The following is a 15,945-nucleotide window of genomic DNA, read 5'->3' as shown; positions in this document are numbered from 1 at the left end:
GCTATCCAGGCTGATGACTGCTGATAGCCAGAAACTGGTCCTAGGATTGGCAGTTCTGGCTGGACTGTTCCCATGAAGCACAGGGTCAAGACTGATTTGCCTATGGCCATATCTGCACTGGGGTGGCATGGTGAGCAAAATAACGATGGATTAAACCCAGATCTGTGACTGAGGATGACATTTTTGCGAATGTGCAACATTTTGTCCATCACCTTGTGTGTTTTGATAGTATATACAGAGCCAGCTTCCTACATTGTCCCACCCCATTAATGATGTGGGATGAACTGTTTTTTTAAGGTAGGGATGTATTTTGTATCTTCTTTATGAGTTCGAAGAGGTTGTTGTAATCTGAATTTTGTTCTTTTTCATTGCAGGGTCACAGAGGGCTGGCTTTCTCAGTACTTTGAAGGACACTCCAGCCAGATATCCTTTTCCAGTGATATACATATTCTTTTCAGTGTCTCAACTAGCTGTCTGCTTCCAGCAGTTTATTTATTCCTTGTATCAAAGTGCAAACGTTCAGTTGTGCTTTTACAAAACTCCAAGTTGTAAGTTACTGCCAGGCATAAAAAAACACATACTTTATACTCAGAAGTGTGTTTCTTGGTGGGTGTGAAATTTAAGCAGGAAGTTGGTCATTGTGTGTAAGCCTCTGATTTGGATAAGGCCTGGATTGACCTTTGGGATAGCCTCTGAGTTGGGAGGGTTTATTGGCTGTGCTGGAGGTAGAGTCCCTCTCTATATTGAACAGGAAGTGGATGTGAGCTCTGGCATGTGGGATTGAATCGACCAGGTCTCTGGTGTCTGCCCAAATATTGAGAGGTCTGGAGTCAGGCCTGTATTGTTGGCTTGGGCTAAGGGTGGATGGGAATGCTAAAAGTAGGGAGTGAGTGGGGTTTCGACAAGGCATCACTCTGAATCCTCTGGGCTTTGAGGTCTGAATGTAATTCTGGGCTGTGCCAGATAGTTTCTGCTCCAATTTATGGGCCTAGGTAGTTTAGCTTGAGAAGATTTGGGTGGAGAATGTCTGCCTCTGGTCCTCTTGCTGAATGTATGAGTGGGCCTCTCTGTGTGCCAGACCTGTGAACCCTGGGCTAAACAGGGTGCAGTGGTGTTTGGTGTCTCTGGAGCTGGCGAGCAAGCTCTACGCTTGGAGTATGGTCTCCTGTGTCTCCTTTTTGCTAATTTTTCTATGTACAGCTTTGATTTGTAATGATTCCTTAACTAGTTCCACTGTTCTGGAACTGGTCGTCTGCTTTTTCTCAGTCTGGTCTATTCTTGGCCTGTCAGGATTTCATACATACCTCGTAGCCTCTGACCTCACGACAAATGAAGATGTGAGTATACACTGTACTACCACTCTTTGGGCTGATTATGTTGCAGATCTTTTTTATGATTGTTTGTTAAGGTGCGTCTTGATGTTGATAGTCTTTTGTGTAACATGGATGCTTACCTCCAAGTTTTAAGTCTTTCTTGGCTGTGATTTAAATGGACAGCCCCAGGTCTATCCTCGGACCGTTTATAGACCGCCTTGTTGTTTTCATGCAGGCTCTTCAATTTTGCTTGCATTCTATACCAAACAGTGCCTCTAAAAGCATTATTGTCTTACAGGTTGTCAAAAAAGCAAAGGTTAGAGAAAAGTTGATGGAATGAGAGGGCCTATTCAATATTAGGAAGGCACACTGAGCAGAATCCACCCTTGAATCCACCTCGGCTTGGTATAAAATGTAGACCACTTCACCCTGATTTCAAATTCAGTCTAATTTGAATTTCAAATTCCGTACTACTATTGAAAGAAGTGAATGTTGTAAAATAAATGCACTTATATTTGAGTCTGAACCAGCTATAAGACCAGGTGATTGTGTTTGCTACAAAAGTGTTTTCTATCAGGAAGTTGTTTGAAAATTGAATCATGGGGAGCGGATAAGTAATTTAAAACTAATCCAAAATGTGAGACTGAACCGATGCAGATCAAACAGTTATAACATTATAAAGGAATAAAACTCATGTTGGTTAAATGTTTGAGACCATCAAAAAAGGAAGGGAAAAGTTTTCAGCACATAGTAAAATCATTGAAAACTGAGGAAGTGGGAAACTCTAGCTGAAGAGGTTACAGAAGACCGCTGTTCACTATACTTGGCCTCCCTTTTGCAGCATGAATATTCTCTGCATTCACATGCTGTGCTGTGCTTTGTTCCATATGATGGTTGGGTCTGGAACTGTTCTTCCTTTATTTTTTCCTCCCTTTTAGTGTCATTGATAATTTGATGTATTCTCCTTCCCCTATGACCACTCATTCTCGAACAAGCCTTGCAGAGATGAATAATGCACCCTTTAGGTTCTGCCTAAAGTGACACCACAACTCGCATAGAAGGACCAACACATGGTGTGCAACTTATACTATGCAAGGGCCGCCATTCTCTATTGGGCACCCAAGTTACAGGGGAAGCATTGATGGCAGCACTACATTAGGTTGCAGTTGAGCGGGGCTCATTGAAAGATCTCAGGCTGTGACACCAAGCACACTTGGTAACGCTGGGCTATGGGGTGAGGTGACATTTTTTGACACCTGGAATCCAAATATACGCCCGAATGCTGAAAACACCGGTGAGCGAAGGGAAGACCAATCCCAAAGAACCCCATAGATCCAAGGCATCGGACAATAGTGTAGACCAACCCTCCAACATCAGCTCGACCCCCGTAAGGAGACTATGATCAGGAGAGGGAGAGTGATCTTAAAGAGATGGTTATCTCAACATTCAAAAACGTTCAGCTCTGATATTCTACAAGAGGCTCTCCACATTGAAAGGAAAACCAGGGCGCAAGGCTGAATTTGTGGCTGTCCTGCAAAAAAATAAAATTTGATGGTCTATTGCAGACTTTTAGAATCTCCATATAGCCCACCAAAACAATTGAAGTAGAGTAGCAGTCAGAACTAGAACCTCCACTCACCTCTTAACCATTGAATGAGGAAGGACATGAACATTTTTACCAAAAGGTCAAGAAGCGCACCAAGACCAGAATGCATGGATTCTGACTCCACTGACGAAGTGTTGAAATCGTACCCCTTGAGACCCTCACAGCCGGATGACCCCCTGTTGTATAACAACTTGATCCAAAGAGCTGCAGACAATTATGGAGAGCAGCTAGAAGAGTCGGAAGCTTGGTCCTTCTGGAAGCTGACCAACATTCTAGACCAAGGGTAAAAGACCTTTAGTGAGTCCACAGCCACAAAGGCTTTAGGCCCCAAGATAGAGTAGTGGTGAAAGCCTTCTAGCAAGGACTCGGTGTACATCAAGGGCAGCAGACTTCATCGTAGATTACACTGATGGGAAATGAGCCAACACACTCTTATCCTTCGGTTTACCAAAGTAAGGGTTTCAAAGGTAGACAGGTAGATAGAAGAACTGTAGCCAAAGATTATGAACTCCAGTACCCTGCTCAACATGTACATTCACCAACAATGGAAGGAGATTGAAGAAATTATGCGAAACCTCCCTGACCAGTAGGGAAAAAAAACAGTACTGTAGGGGGCAGAGCCTGAGATAAGAAGGTGGTGGTTATGCGAACTGGACCCACTCCTCCTGGGCCTGGGTCACTGCAGGACTTCATGCCACAGTTAATGGGGGCAGACAATAGCTAGGAGGGGATTTGTTGGGGTAATTGAGACAGGCTGTCACTGAAGTCAACAGTCTTGTGCACTGAAACATGATGGTACTTGCCCCTGAAGTACCTGCCTGGGGGTATTCACCTGCCGTCCAACTAGGCAAAAATAAAGTAGAGCTCCCTTTATTCCTTAAAAGGGAAGATGATGACCTTGATACAAGAAGGGGTTCATGTTAACGATATACGCACCTAACCAGTACCAGTTTGGGTCCTAGCAAGTATATGAAGTCATGAACCCTGAACCAAAGGCACAGGCACTGCCTGCCTTGACAAGGGACTCCAGAACACTCCGGAGATTACAAAAGCTAATGTTGTAGACTAGCGGGACACGAACCCTCGTGTGTCTTTGGTACTTCTCATAAAGCCCTTTTCAAGTGGATGAGGAGGTACTAACCCAAGTTAAGAGAAAGGGAAGCACTGACTGATGGAGTTATCTATATGTCTAACATGGCACTAGGCTGGAGCAACGTGGACAGAAACATGCTTGAGGACGACCATAGTAAAAAGTCTCAGGGGTCCAGTGGAAGAGAGCCAAGACACGGTAGGTTCTAAACACGAAGATGACAAAGTAACAAACTATGAATCCTCTTTTGGCAGAGGCTACCCACAAGCAGATAGTTAAAGAATCCAACATGAACATATGTGTCTTTATGCCCATGCAGAGAAGACCAACCTGACCATTTTGACATAGAGTTTGGGGATTGAATAATCCTATAAAGCCTAAATGCATACTGCACAAACTCACATTGTGAGGCACTGAAATAGGGCTTCAGCAGTAAACACCCCTCGTACAACCGAATCATAAGTGCTTGAGATCCAGAGATTTTCCAGCGCAGTATTTTCTTCCCATTAGAGGAAGGAAGTGTGGATCCAGACCAACCACAAATCCATAAATGTCCAGTCCAATAAAAAAAGATGAAAGCGGGAGATGCACAGTGATATTTCTGTACACAGACACCCTTAACATCAATATGTGGTCCCAGTGATGGCCAAGAGTCGTTTTTAAGCTAGGTCATACAGGCAAAAACAGTTTAGGCAGTAGCCCCCTAAAAAGAGGTGGGATTCTGAACTTGATAAAGAGTGGAGAATTCTGCAATCCTTTAAAATATATTGTGCAGATCACTAGTTATCTCGACAGACCGTAAGAACCTTGTTTGTAGATGGCTGGAGAACATGACACCCATTAAGCACTGCTTTTTCCTTTAGCTACACTCTTATGTGAGATTTAATATTGAACAATAGAGTGCTTTTTGACATGGCCCAGTGACATGCACACCAGATCTACCTAGAAGGTACAACGGGGGGCGGGGGGGTGGCAGTGGCTCCAGGACTCTCCATTTGAGGACACAAAAATAAAGCAACGCATCCCAGACCACCTTTTGCATAACGACACAGCAGAGGTCCCCGCAGCAAACACTATGGGAGATGTTAGGAGCTGTCCTACAGGAACATTTTATAGCCACGGTAGCAAGGCTCAATTCTCCTTGGTAAACAGTTCTAGAAATGAGCTCAGGGAGTTGGAAGTGCCCCACAAATGCATGTAATCCCAAAAACTTTCCAGAAGGAGCACAGTGGTGTGTAGGCAGATTAAAACTTTAAAGTAGATTGGGTAAACTACCTGCTGGCAAAATTTTACCCAAATCTACAAAGAGGGCATCAAGCGAAAAATCATACAATAACGATAAAGGGATATGGACATCTAAATACAATTGAAACTGACTAGGCTGAACACTTCCATGGCTTCTTCAAACATCTCTGCACAAAGGTGCCGCCTCAAAACCAAGCAAGGACGGCATAAATAAGAGTTGCATATTCCTAGGCTGATAAAATTCAAGAGATCGGTTGGAGCAAGCGATTCAAAATAGTACTTTAGGTAGTTTCAGGCCTCCTTCTCTCAAAGGTTCTGGGACTGGATGGGTTCTCTGCTGCCTTCTACAAAGATTTCAGTGCACCTGCAAACCTGTGAATGGCATTGGGGACGGTAGGGGCCCAGGGCTCATGCTACTGTGCCCTCGCCTGTGGTATAGAGGACCCTGCCTTAGGGCTGTAAGGCCTACTAGAGGGGTGACTAACTTATTCCACAGGCAGTGTTTTGGTAGGCATGGCATACAGGGATGTAGACTTGTAGTTTTAGGTTTTCACCCTTGCACAGACTACAATGGCAGTGTGTATGGGTCAGGGGAGGAGTCTCTGGGGGCGGCAAAATATATGCTTCAGCCCTCAGACTTCCTCTGCCTGCAATGACCCTTGCTGCCTCTGGCCAATGTGGGAGCAAAGGTACAGTTTTGGGGAGAGAAAACAGGCCTTGGGTACCTGATTAGCACGAACCCAGGACACACTTTGTCAAGAAGCATCAAACATCAGGCAAAAAGTTGATGGCAACTATGCAAAAAGGGGCACTTTCCAACAGCATGAAGAATAACATTGCCCACCCCACAGGGCCTCCTGACGATACAAGGAAGACTAGGATGCCACCTGCAACCAGCCAGCCTCAACCTATTGGGCAGGGCTTTGGAGTATATATAAATCAGACACCTGGGCCTTCCCCAGAGATGCATGGGAATCATTAGGGCGGCTGGGGAGTAAGCAACACCCAAATATTACTCTGCCACATGGAATAGCGTTGTCCACTTGTGAGTATATTGCAAAGTAAAGGACAAAGGACACCACAATTGTCCAATATGGACACCGCACAAGTAGAAAAATTAACATACAAATCTATCAATGTACATTTAGCAGCACTAGTTATGTAAACCAGGGGTACTGCGAAGAAGTTTCTTTACCACACCTGTAATCCAAAGATTCCTAGGAGTCCAAAGAATCGAATCACCCAGGTCTGTGCCTAAGCCAATTTGGAACATGAACCTAATATTAACGTATCTAATGAATGCTCCATTTGAAAACAGGCACAAAGAAAGCTTTAGGTTCCTAATAATGAAAATTGCATTTTTGATCACCATTACATCACTGCGAAGGATCAGTGAGCTACAGGCACTCAGTGCTGTAACCCCTCCGATACACAAGGCCAGAGTGGTAATGAAGATGAACACACAGTTCCACTAAGGTCATCTTGCATTTCCACGTTGAGTAGGACTACCGCTACAATCATCTTCCAACATCCCAAACATTGAGCAAAAAGTGCCCTAGATACTGCATGTCAGAAGGGAAATCATGTAATGCATACAAGAGAAAACGGAGCAGGAAAGACAACTCGTTCTTCATAGCATTCGCACTTGCAAGTTGGGGAGAAATTGTCATGAGGTTACCATAGCAAGATTAATATTGTAAACTATCCCAGGGTGCTTCAAGAAAACAGGGTGTGACTTGGAGTAGAAACCAAATTCACACTTGGAAAAAGGGAGCAACACTGGCATTTCTAGCAAACCTATCCGTAAATTACGTGTGGCAGCGATATGGGCATCAATCCCAAACACTGCTGCATTAACTTACAAGCTAATAGTGAAGCACAAATGGGAGAGCAGATCCTGAAATACCGATTTGCCAATCCTCGCCCAGTCTAACCCTACCTCCCAAAGGGGAGAAAATACTGCTTTTGAATCGTATGATAATCCAGAAGAGATTCATGCTGCAAAACAAAAAGGTTGACGACTTTTCTGGATTCATGCTATGTAGTATTCTGCCATCTAGGCCTTTTTTAGGTTTCGCCTCGCCGAAAGCTGCGCAGCAGACTTTCGCGCAAGGCGAAAACTTTTGTTTACTAGTATGGACAAAAGTCCCGCCTCTCTGTTCCATTGGCTAGCTCCATAAATGGAGGCTAGCCATTGGAAGAAAGAGGCGTCCGTCTTTCAGCGAGGCGATTGGTGGGCGTTCCCGGCGATTTTTCTCATCCTGCCCCTTTGACAGCGTCATTGCGGCGGTGGGCGTTTACTTTTTTTTTTTTTGGCCGCCTTTTATTTTGTCATTTGCCCCGACCTCTGGTGAGTGCTTGCTGCTGTCCTGCCTTCCTCCGTCCCCCCCTCCCGCTGTCCGCGTGCCCGCCCGCCCCCCCCTCTCGCTGTCTGTGAGCCCGTTAACCCTCCCGCTGTCCGCCCCCCCTCCCGCTGTCCGTGAGCCTGTTCATCCACCCCTCCTCCCGCCGTCCGTGAGCCTGTTCATCCACCCCCTCCCGCTGTCCGTGAGCCTGTTAACCCTCCCGCTGTCCGCCCCCCTCCTGCTGTCCGTGAGCCTGTTCATCCGCCCCCCCCCCCCCCCGCTGTCCGTGAGCCCGTTCATACGCCCCCCTCCCGCTGTCCGTGTAACTCTTTTAACCCTGATTCGGCTCTGTGGACAGACGTTTTCTCAGTCTGGATTTGTGCTGTCTCTGTTCACGGCTAGTGAATCAACATACACGAGGTCTGAACACACTTCACGGCTGCTTCATGTCTACCATACGTCTCGCTCGTCTGAAGTGGTGTCATCAGGGCAGGGCGAGAGTAGCGGCGTACTACAGGTATCCCCTACAAGCCATTTCCTCCCACTGAAAGATGTGTAAATAGTTAATATTGGTTTAGATGCACTATTAAGTTATGTTGCCTACGTTTCTCGTGTTGAATACCCTGTGCAGCACTTCCCCACACCTTTGCACATGCGATGTGTAGAAACACACAATTGAGTATAGTGACATACATCGTCTGAGCATCCTTGGGAAGCTTATGAGACTGGGAGCAGATACATGTCTCTTACAAGAGACTCATCAGCTAAGACCAGGACCAACTACTCTCTAAGTGCTTCCCTACATAATATCATGCAGCTGCGCCTACCAAGAAAGCCAGAGGTGGCATACTATTGAATTACAAACACAAATTTGGGGAAAAGCTGGTCAAATAGACAAAGTGACAGGCGACCTGATCGTGGTGGGAGAATGGGCAGGCCAGCCTGTGACTATAGCGACAATTTACACCCAAACATGGGGCAAGAGTAGTTCCCCATCCCAACAGTCCACAAGACAGTTCAGATTTCAGACAACCCAGTTATAATTGTCAGGGACCTCAACGGTGTGATGCACCCTACACAGGACAAATCGGAACAGCAGGTAGGGGGGACAGCAGATCTAGCAACAGCTAGCAAAACGTGGCGCTAGGACACGAGCTTGGTTAACTTGTAGCGTTACAGACATCTACTCACAATGGATTACTCCCACCACACTTATACATTCAACATACACATTGTGGTAGATCAAAATCTCATTCAATTTGTCTCCGGCTGGTCCATAATGATAAGACAAGCTGAATGAAAGACGATTCCACATTTGCAACTGTATCCACATGAAGAATGTGCACCCTGAGTGGTTACTGTGTGCCTCTGATGCCTGCTTGCGACCCGGTTTTGTGTGTGCCTCTGTTGCCTGCTTGTGACCCGGTTTTGTGTGTGCCTCTGTTGCCTGCTTGTGACCCGGTTTTGTGTGTGCCTCTGTTGCCTGCTTGTGACCCGGTTTTGTGTGTGCCTCTGTTCCCTTCTTGTGATCCAGTTTTGTGTGTGTGTGTGGGTCAAATGAAATAGGTGTCGCATTTGCGAGAGATTAGGCTATTGGCTTTGTAAATGACAATGCCATTTATTTGTTTTCAAAGCCAACACACAAATACAAATGTCATTTACAATGCCAATAGCTCTAACTTTTCCAAAGGCGAAACCGTTGCATTGTAAATGCTTGTTTCCCCTCCTTTTTTCCCTTGGGCGTCGGCCATTTGGTGTCTCATCCTTTCACTATGATGTCAGACATACGCCTGTGAAGTCCATGTTTGTGGTTGCCATCTTCATATAAATGTTTCCATTTTTTTGGTGGCCTTGCCTATAGAGCATGATGGCATTTACTTGTCATTTTCTACCACATGGTTACTTGTCCGCACATCATCTTAGGTAGACAGGAGTTTTGCATGTTAATCCAGAAAAGTCTTAAAGCTGTAAAACTACTGCTATTGGTAAGTTAACCTTTTTTAGGTCGCGCCTGCGATTGCAGGGGCGAAAGCCCCTGCTGTCGCAAAGCGATCTATTGCAATCATTTCAGTCCTTTTCCCGTTCAAGGACTAGGCAGAGACAACAGACTGTCACGCGCACGCAGCCGGCCGGAATCGGATCAGGTCACGCGCTCCGATCCCGGCCGGCTGTTCACAACACATGCACACGCAGGCAGGCACACACGCAGGCGTGCGCGCACACACACACACACACACACACACACACACACACACACACACACACACACACACCCACACACCCACACCCCCACCTTACCTCACCAGGCTTTTGTTACGTCTCGCACATTGGCGATGCAGTGTCTTAATTCTTTCTCAACATTTCATTTCTCTGTTCACGATGGAACGCGCAGTTAGGCTCGAAAGTTGAACGCACACCCCTCTGCCGCAGAGCACGTCCTCGCTCCTCCAATGTTTTGGGACACTCCTCTTGGGCATTTGCGTTGACGTGAGTCATGCGTCGCCGCTCCCGCGAGCCTGCCTGCCCTATGCTCGCTAGTGTTGTGTAGTTGGCTGTGTGCGCTGCTGGAGGATGGACAGTCAGCGCTCGTGCCTGTAACAGACCCCCCCCCGCGCCCCACTCCCCCGTTAACGCTGTCGTCCAATTTGTTCCTGAGATGACCACGCTTGAAAACACTTCCTTACGGCATGCTGTGTCTATGGAATGAACCGTCATCTCGTTCCCCATCTTAAATCCTCTGGTCAGCTTAGAATGGAAAGGGAATTCGGTGGATGAAGGCAGACTGCTTTCCGGCTATCACGAGGCACCTATGCCGACTGGCCCATCTGGCAATGCCATAAGGACTAATTTGGTACTGATAAGTGCATTTGTACTATAAAAACTGACGCGGACAGCTGAAACATGCACACACACACACTCTCTCATACCGCAAGCAAACACGAATAACCCACAAGCCAGGAGCACCCGATTGGCTATTCATTCGCGGGAGCGAGCAGCTGGCGCCCTCCACCCCCTCCCCCTTCGCCCACCCTTCACCCAGTGCCAACTTGTTTGTTACGTCCATGCCCCAGACACCCTACAACCGCAATGCTGCACCCCTCAATCAATACCAGCCTTCCCTGTCATTAGTGCCGGCGCGTTACACACATGTGGCTCTTGCCTATGGGAAGTGCACATGGAGCGCATTTGTCTCCTCGCTCAGCCTGGCAGAGGGGCCCTGCTTCGCCAGCAGTGAACCCCCGAGGTTTGGGCGGCAGCTCGTGAGTCACGCGCCTCATACTGTACGATAAAGAGGAGCTCGAGTAACACTCGAGGGGGGGGCGGCCTGACGTGACTTCGCCTGCAGTGACGCCCTGATCTCTAGGAAGGAGAGGGAGCCGTGGCTTGTGCTAAAAGATGCGCTCTGGCCGCACATTGAGAAGATGCGCTACAAGTTGAAGTTGCACATAGTTGTAGCGCCACCTAAATAATAACCCTCATTCAGTCCTCGCCCTGAGCCCACGTATCCAAGAACTTGAGGCTCCGCTGCAGGTTCCACAGGGATCCTCCCTAGCACCAATGTCGATCAACACGCGCGCTCCCAGGTGAACCTCATCCAATCACACCTTCTATGTTACCCAGTGTGCGCAGCCCATCCCCTGACTAGGGGTCGCATCACAGTACCGGAACAATATGTACAAGTTTATGCGACGTATTCACTGCTAGATGGTGGAGGTCTGCCTGAATGGACCAGACACTGAGGCGCTCTAATGACCCAGTAGAGCACTGAAACTCTGCCATTGATTGGCCACAGCTACTGGGAGATGCACGAGAGCCAGGTGTTTTTGATGGATTTCAAACAGGCTTTCACGTCCCATGTAAATGCACTGGTCAGTGCTGTGGACTATCAGCAGAGCAGCGTCTACGTGATGTTCCTGAACTCAAACCATCACACTGAACTTGAAAGAATGTAAGAATGTTGTAATCGCGTGCCCCACGACCCCTCTGTCACACACACACACACACACACTCTCTCTCCCCCTCTATCCCCCCCCCCTCTCTCCTCCTCTCCCTCCTCCGCGGTATTAGGTTTTCTCCACCCATAAATGGAGAATAACGAATTTAATTTTTGCTGGTGGACCCCCAATGTTTTACGGTACTGTGATGTCATATCACCACATATGCAGTGTGACTCTAAAGCCCAAATATTGAGCGGCCCGATAATTCTGTTGAGGCCGTTAACAGCAGTTACTTACCCCAGTGAAATTATAAGTGTGAGGCAACACTGGAGTTCCACGGTGTTTCACCTCCTGCTCGCGCGCTGAGTCTCAATGCAGCACCTGGGCAAAAGCGTAAAATCGGCACAATAAATCCGATTTCCTTATGTTGTTTCCCCCAAACTCCGAATTGCTGTTACTTTCCTGTCCCCTAATATAACCAGGATCCCAGGCAGGTCATGGTAATTCTGGTGCGGAGAAATAAGGAAATGATCACTGGTCACGAGGACCTAAATCTGCAGTGATAGTAAAATGTGTGATGCCAATGTCACACATTTATAGCTCTACAAGGACTGTGTACACGAGGGCCCAAAGTAGAGAGCGTTTCATGTTGCACAACCTGTGGTTACAAGAGAGCCACCAATGGTTTAAATACTGCGAAACTTTCCTTTGCAAATAATCCTTTGCCTATTAATGATAAGATAATTAGACGCCCTCACCCTACTGCGCGCGCTCTGCTTCTGCTGTATTACTAGCAAAGCCTCGGCACTTTTCAAGCTGAGCCTCATCTGCTACCAAATTGCGACCGTCCACTTTGTCAAATATAATTGATCGTACCAACTGCACTTAGGTACGATGGGGTTCCACTTCTTTGTCCCGCAACGACTCTGATTCGTTCGTACTGCACTCTTTGAAACCTCGTAGTCAATAACTAAAGAAATTCACTTTATTTGGAATCTATTGATATTTTGCTTTTTTCAATAACTGGTCCTTGTTCCCTTACTTTTTTGTGCCTCGAAGGCTGCCTCATATATCTCCACAAGTCAAATGCCCATACAGTCCATGTTTTCTTAGGTCTCTTACCCTAGGGATGTCATGGGTAATATGATCGTTTTTTATGCTCCCATTGAAACGGATCACAGGACCTTGAAGTCCTTCCCTAAGTGAGCAAAGACAATCTTTTGGGCTGTCGAGTAGGCCAGGTGCGGGACCACATCTTAATCAGTTCGATCGCCTTGCTTGACTCCATGGTGCTGGTGCAGCCTGGCTGCTTTGGGTTCCCACAGGACCAACAGGTTAAAGCAGGCCCAGACCTCACGCAGGCCATACCAGTCACCACGGCAGATGCAGTCCCAGTTGGCCAACTAAGGACGTTGCAGCCCCTATCAGTCTCACATTGTCAACATACCAGGTGCAGCCCTGACTGGGCTGATACAGGCAGTTGTGGGGTCGATCAGATCACTGCAGGTACAATGCATGAAGCCATTCCCATTAGGAACCAGCTTTAAGAGATGGGTTGGGAAGGGGAAGAAGGGGGAGAGGGGTCTCCCCCCCCCCCACCCCAAACCTCCCCCTGCCCCCGCCCCACCGAGCACAAGTATCATTCCTAGATTACCCTCAAATAATCAGCTTCCTCAGGATTTCCCCGACTCCTGGGTACATGCTGGGCTTCTTCTTCACTACAGTCAGTCCTCCTGCAGGGCCAGATAGACTCCTTCCCTTTCACAGCAGAAAGCGTAGACTTCAGGTAATGTCCTCTCACTTCTGTTAGTCAGACACCTGCGCTGATCACAGAGCAGCCCTTTGTGTACTCTGTGGGGCACTCTATTCCTATGTTTCGAAGGGCGTGGAACAGGAACCAAGCATGGTGGTTTTGGTCAAACTTTTATATTCATTTTCTAGATAGGGTATGTGGATCCACTGTCTCAAAGTTCAGAACCGGTTCTGAGTAGTTTTCTTTTCAAGTGCTTTTCTCAGACTACTTTCCAGACACAGTATTTGTGTACAATGATGCTTCTCACAGTTGGTAGCACTGGGGCTGTCTCCAAATTAGAGCACCCACAACACAAGCAGAATGAAGTTTGAGGTTTCTGCATGTGGTTCGCCATCAACCTCTCTGAAGCAGTAATCCGGGGCAGACAAAAGGACAGGTCTGACCTAGAAACATCTTCACATTGCACAACAGACACACAGCCCCACCTCTCACTCATACCATCAATCAAGTACTCAGGAAGAACTGATAAGCATCGTCTTGCTAACAAAAGCCCTGATGACATTTCTAAAGGTAGCTCCATCTCCATCCCCCTCACTTCAGTATCTGGATCTCCACTCTCCAGCCACAGAAATTCAAGCCATACTCTTCCATTGTTTGCAAATGCTGTCCTTATCCTCCACTTTGCGTTGCATGCCAAGCCTGGGGTATGTAGAAAGAATTCCACTGGCTCAGAACTGAGACTCGCTCACAGAGCTCTATTACTGTACATGTGGTACTCAGACACTACACAAGCACATACTACATAAACACAAGAGGCACCTGCAAGCCACATTCTCAGTGACTCAAGTAAAAAGGTCTGTGCATGCTCTAAATCTAAAAAAAAAAGATGGCCCTCCCACTACAGATGTATGCCCTGTAACCAGGACAGGGGCAGTAGTCCTCTTTCCACTAAGAGGGTATACTTGGCGTTCTCCTCCAAGTCAAAGGCCATACCTAGGACCATACGCAGTTGGATACAGGTCTAAGAGTCTACACACCTGCTCGGATTAGTTTGATGCTTGGGCCAAAATAAGTCTGGATCCCAGGATTACCTGTAGTCAGTCAGGACAGAGGAACACACCTGTCTGTAATCCAGGGGACTTGCCAATCCAAACCGGTGGCCCACTCTCTATTTGGTCCTTGGGTTGGTGGCCCAACACGATGGACAGCTGCCCTTCTTCTAGGACCGTCAGAATTCTGGGTTTGGTGTTGGATGATGAGCTATCTTTCAGTGCACATGCTACTAAGGTGTCTTCCCCATGCTTTTTCCACCTCAAGGTTTAAGGAAAATCCTGTCATTTATTCCAGAAAAAGCTCACGATTTTATCCTCCATGCATTGACCAGTGTACATATTGATCACGCTAACCTGCTGTATCTTGTACTGGCTTCATGTTCCAATTACAACTGGTGCAGAACTCAGCTTCTCGCTTTCTCCTCAACTTGCCCTCACTTGCCTACATTACACATCATTTGGTGACTATTCATTGGCTTCTTGGGTTCAAGCACACCTTCTTTAAAAACCTCTACATTTTTCGAGCCCTCCATGATAGAGGTCCTCTTTTTAACAGAGAAATATTCACCTTGTATGTGCCTTCGAGGAACATTTGTTCTTCGGGGCATTTCTTATAAAGATACCAGAGATTTGGAAATCTAATCAAGTTGGTAGAGCTTTTGCTCTCCAATTGGCTACTGAATGTAATACTCTACGACTGGAGCTGAGACAACCGTTGAATTATCTGGAATTCAGGAGGAAACTAAAGGCATGTTTCTTAAGCTCTGATGGATGGCGGAAGGTTAGTGTTTTTATAGTTTGCTTCAGCACCAAGATGCCTTATGGTAATCTGCAATTTACAAGTACTATAAAAAAAAGTAAATTCTAAATCCTCTGGCTATTAACCATACACATTGCTGCACTACTGTCTGCTCTCTCCCTCCAGGTTACTGCTTCAGCTACTGCCAGTAGCGTTTTTTGCATAGCACAACGTAAATACACCTAACAGTACTGTGACAGAGTAAAGTTACTGCATGCAAAGAACAGACGGACATTGTGTTGGATTAACTTTGACCTTAGTGTATCTGAGGTGCTCCTTGACCTGGTCTGTGGTGAGCAGAATGCTCTAGTCAGAGCTGCAGGAACAAACAATATCACAAAACACATTCCCCATAAAACATTCATTCACTTATTGCAAGGACCAGAAGAGAGTACTCTAAATCATGAATGGAACACCTGTTGAAATGAGATACTTGTCCTCCCTTGCCCGAACACATATTTGAAAAGTACTCACTGGTGAATTATTCATGTTAGGGGAGCTCTAATTTTAGGATGAGATGTGGATGGCATTTGAGAGATGCTTTGTTTGCCAACCCTTTCTCAGTTGCAAGCTCACTCATCTCCAATTAAAGATTCTCTGTGCTAAAACAAACTAACAGACACATGTACAAACTTTAGGAATTGCGATTTCCTAATTGTGATGCTTACTGAATCGCAATTCCTTATGTAAGAAAATTAGCAAATATTAGATTTCTAATGGGTAGCAAAACGACCTACCTCATGAATAACAAGCATTGGCATAGCCAATAGGTCTCGCTTTTGGGACCTTATACATATTTAGTTA

At 46.6% G+C, this 15,945-nt stretch overlaps 1 protein-coding gene across 2 annotated transcripts in view; it reads left to right on the top strand.

The window, feature by feature from the left end:
• ZDHHC18 (zDHHC palmitoyltransferase 18) overlaps positions 1-15,945 on the top strand; it is a 137,144-nt gene that overhangs the window by 78,758 nt on the left and 42,441 nt on the right. For both annotated transcript variants that reach the window (XM_086957620.1, XM_086957621.1), the window contains exons 5-6: positions 375-423; positions 1,235-1,337. In XM_086957620.1, coding sequence (XP_086813746.1) covers positions 375-423; positions 1,235-1,337 — 152 coding nt within the window. The remainder of the gene's footprint in view (positions 1-374; positions 424-1,234; positions 1,338-15,945) is intronic.

This window comes from Lissotriton vulgaris, chromosome 2_1, assembly GCF_964263255.1.
Source record: "Lissotriton vulgaris chromosome 2_1, aLisVul1.2, whole genome shotgun sequence".
Lineage (NCBI taxonomy): Eukaryota > Metazoa > Chordata > Amphibia > Caudata > Salamandridae > Lissotriton > Lissotriton vulgaris.
Note: the sequence above shows the minus strand (reverse complement) of the source record. Positions and strands in the feature narration are given on the sequence as shown.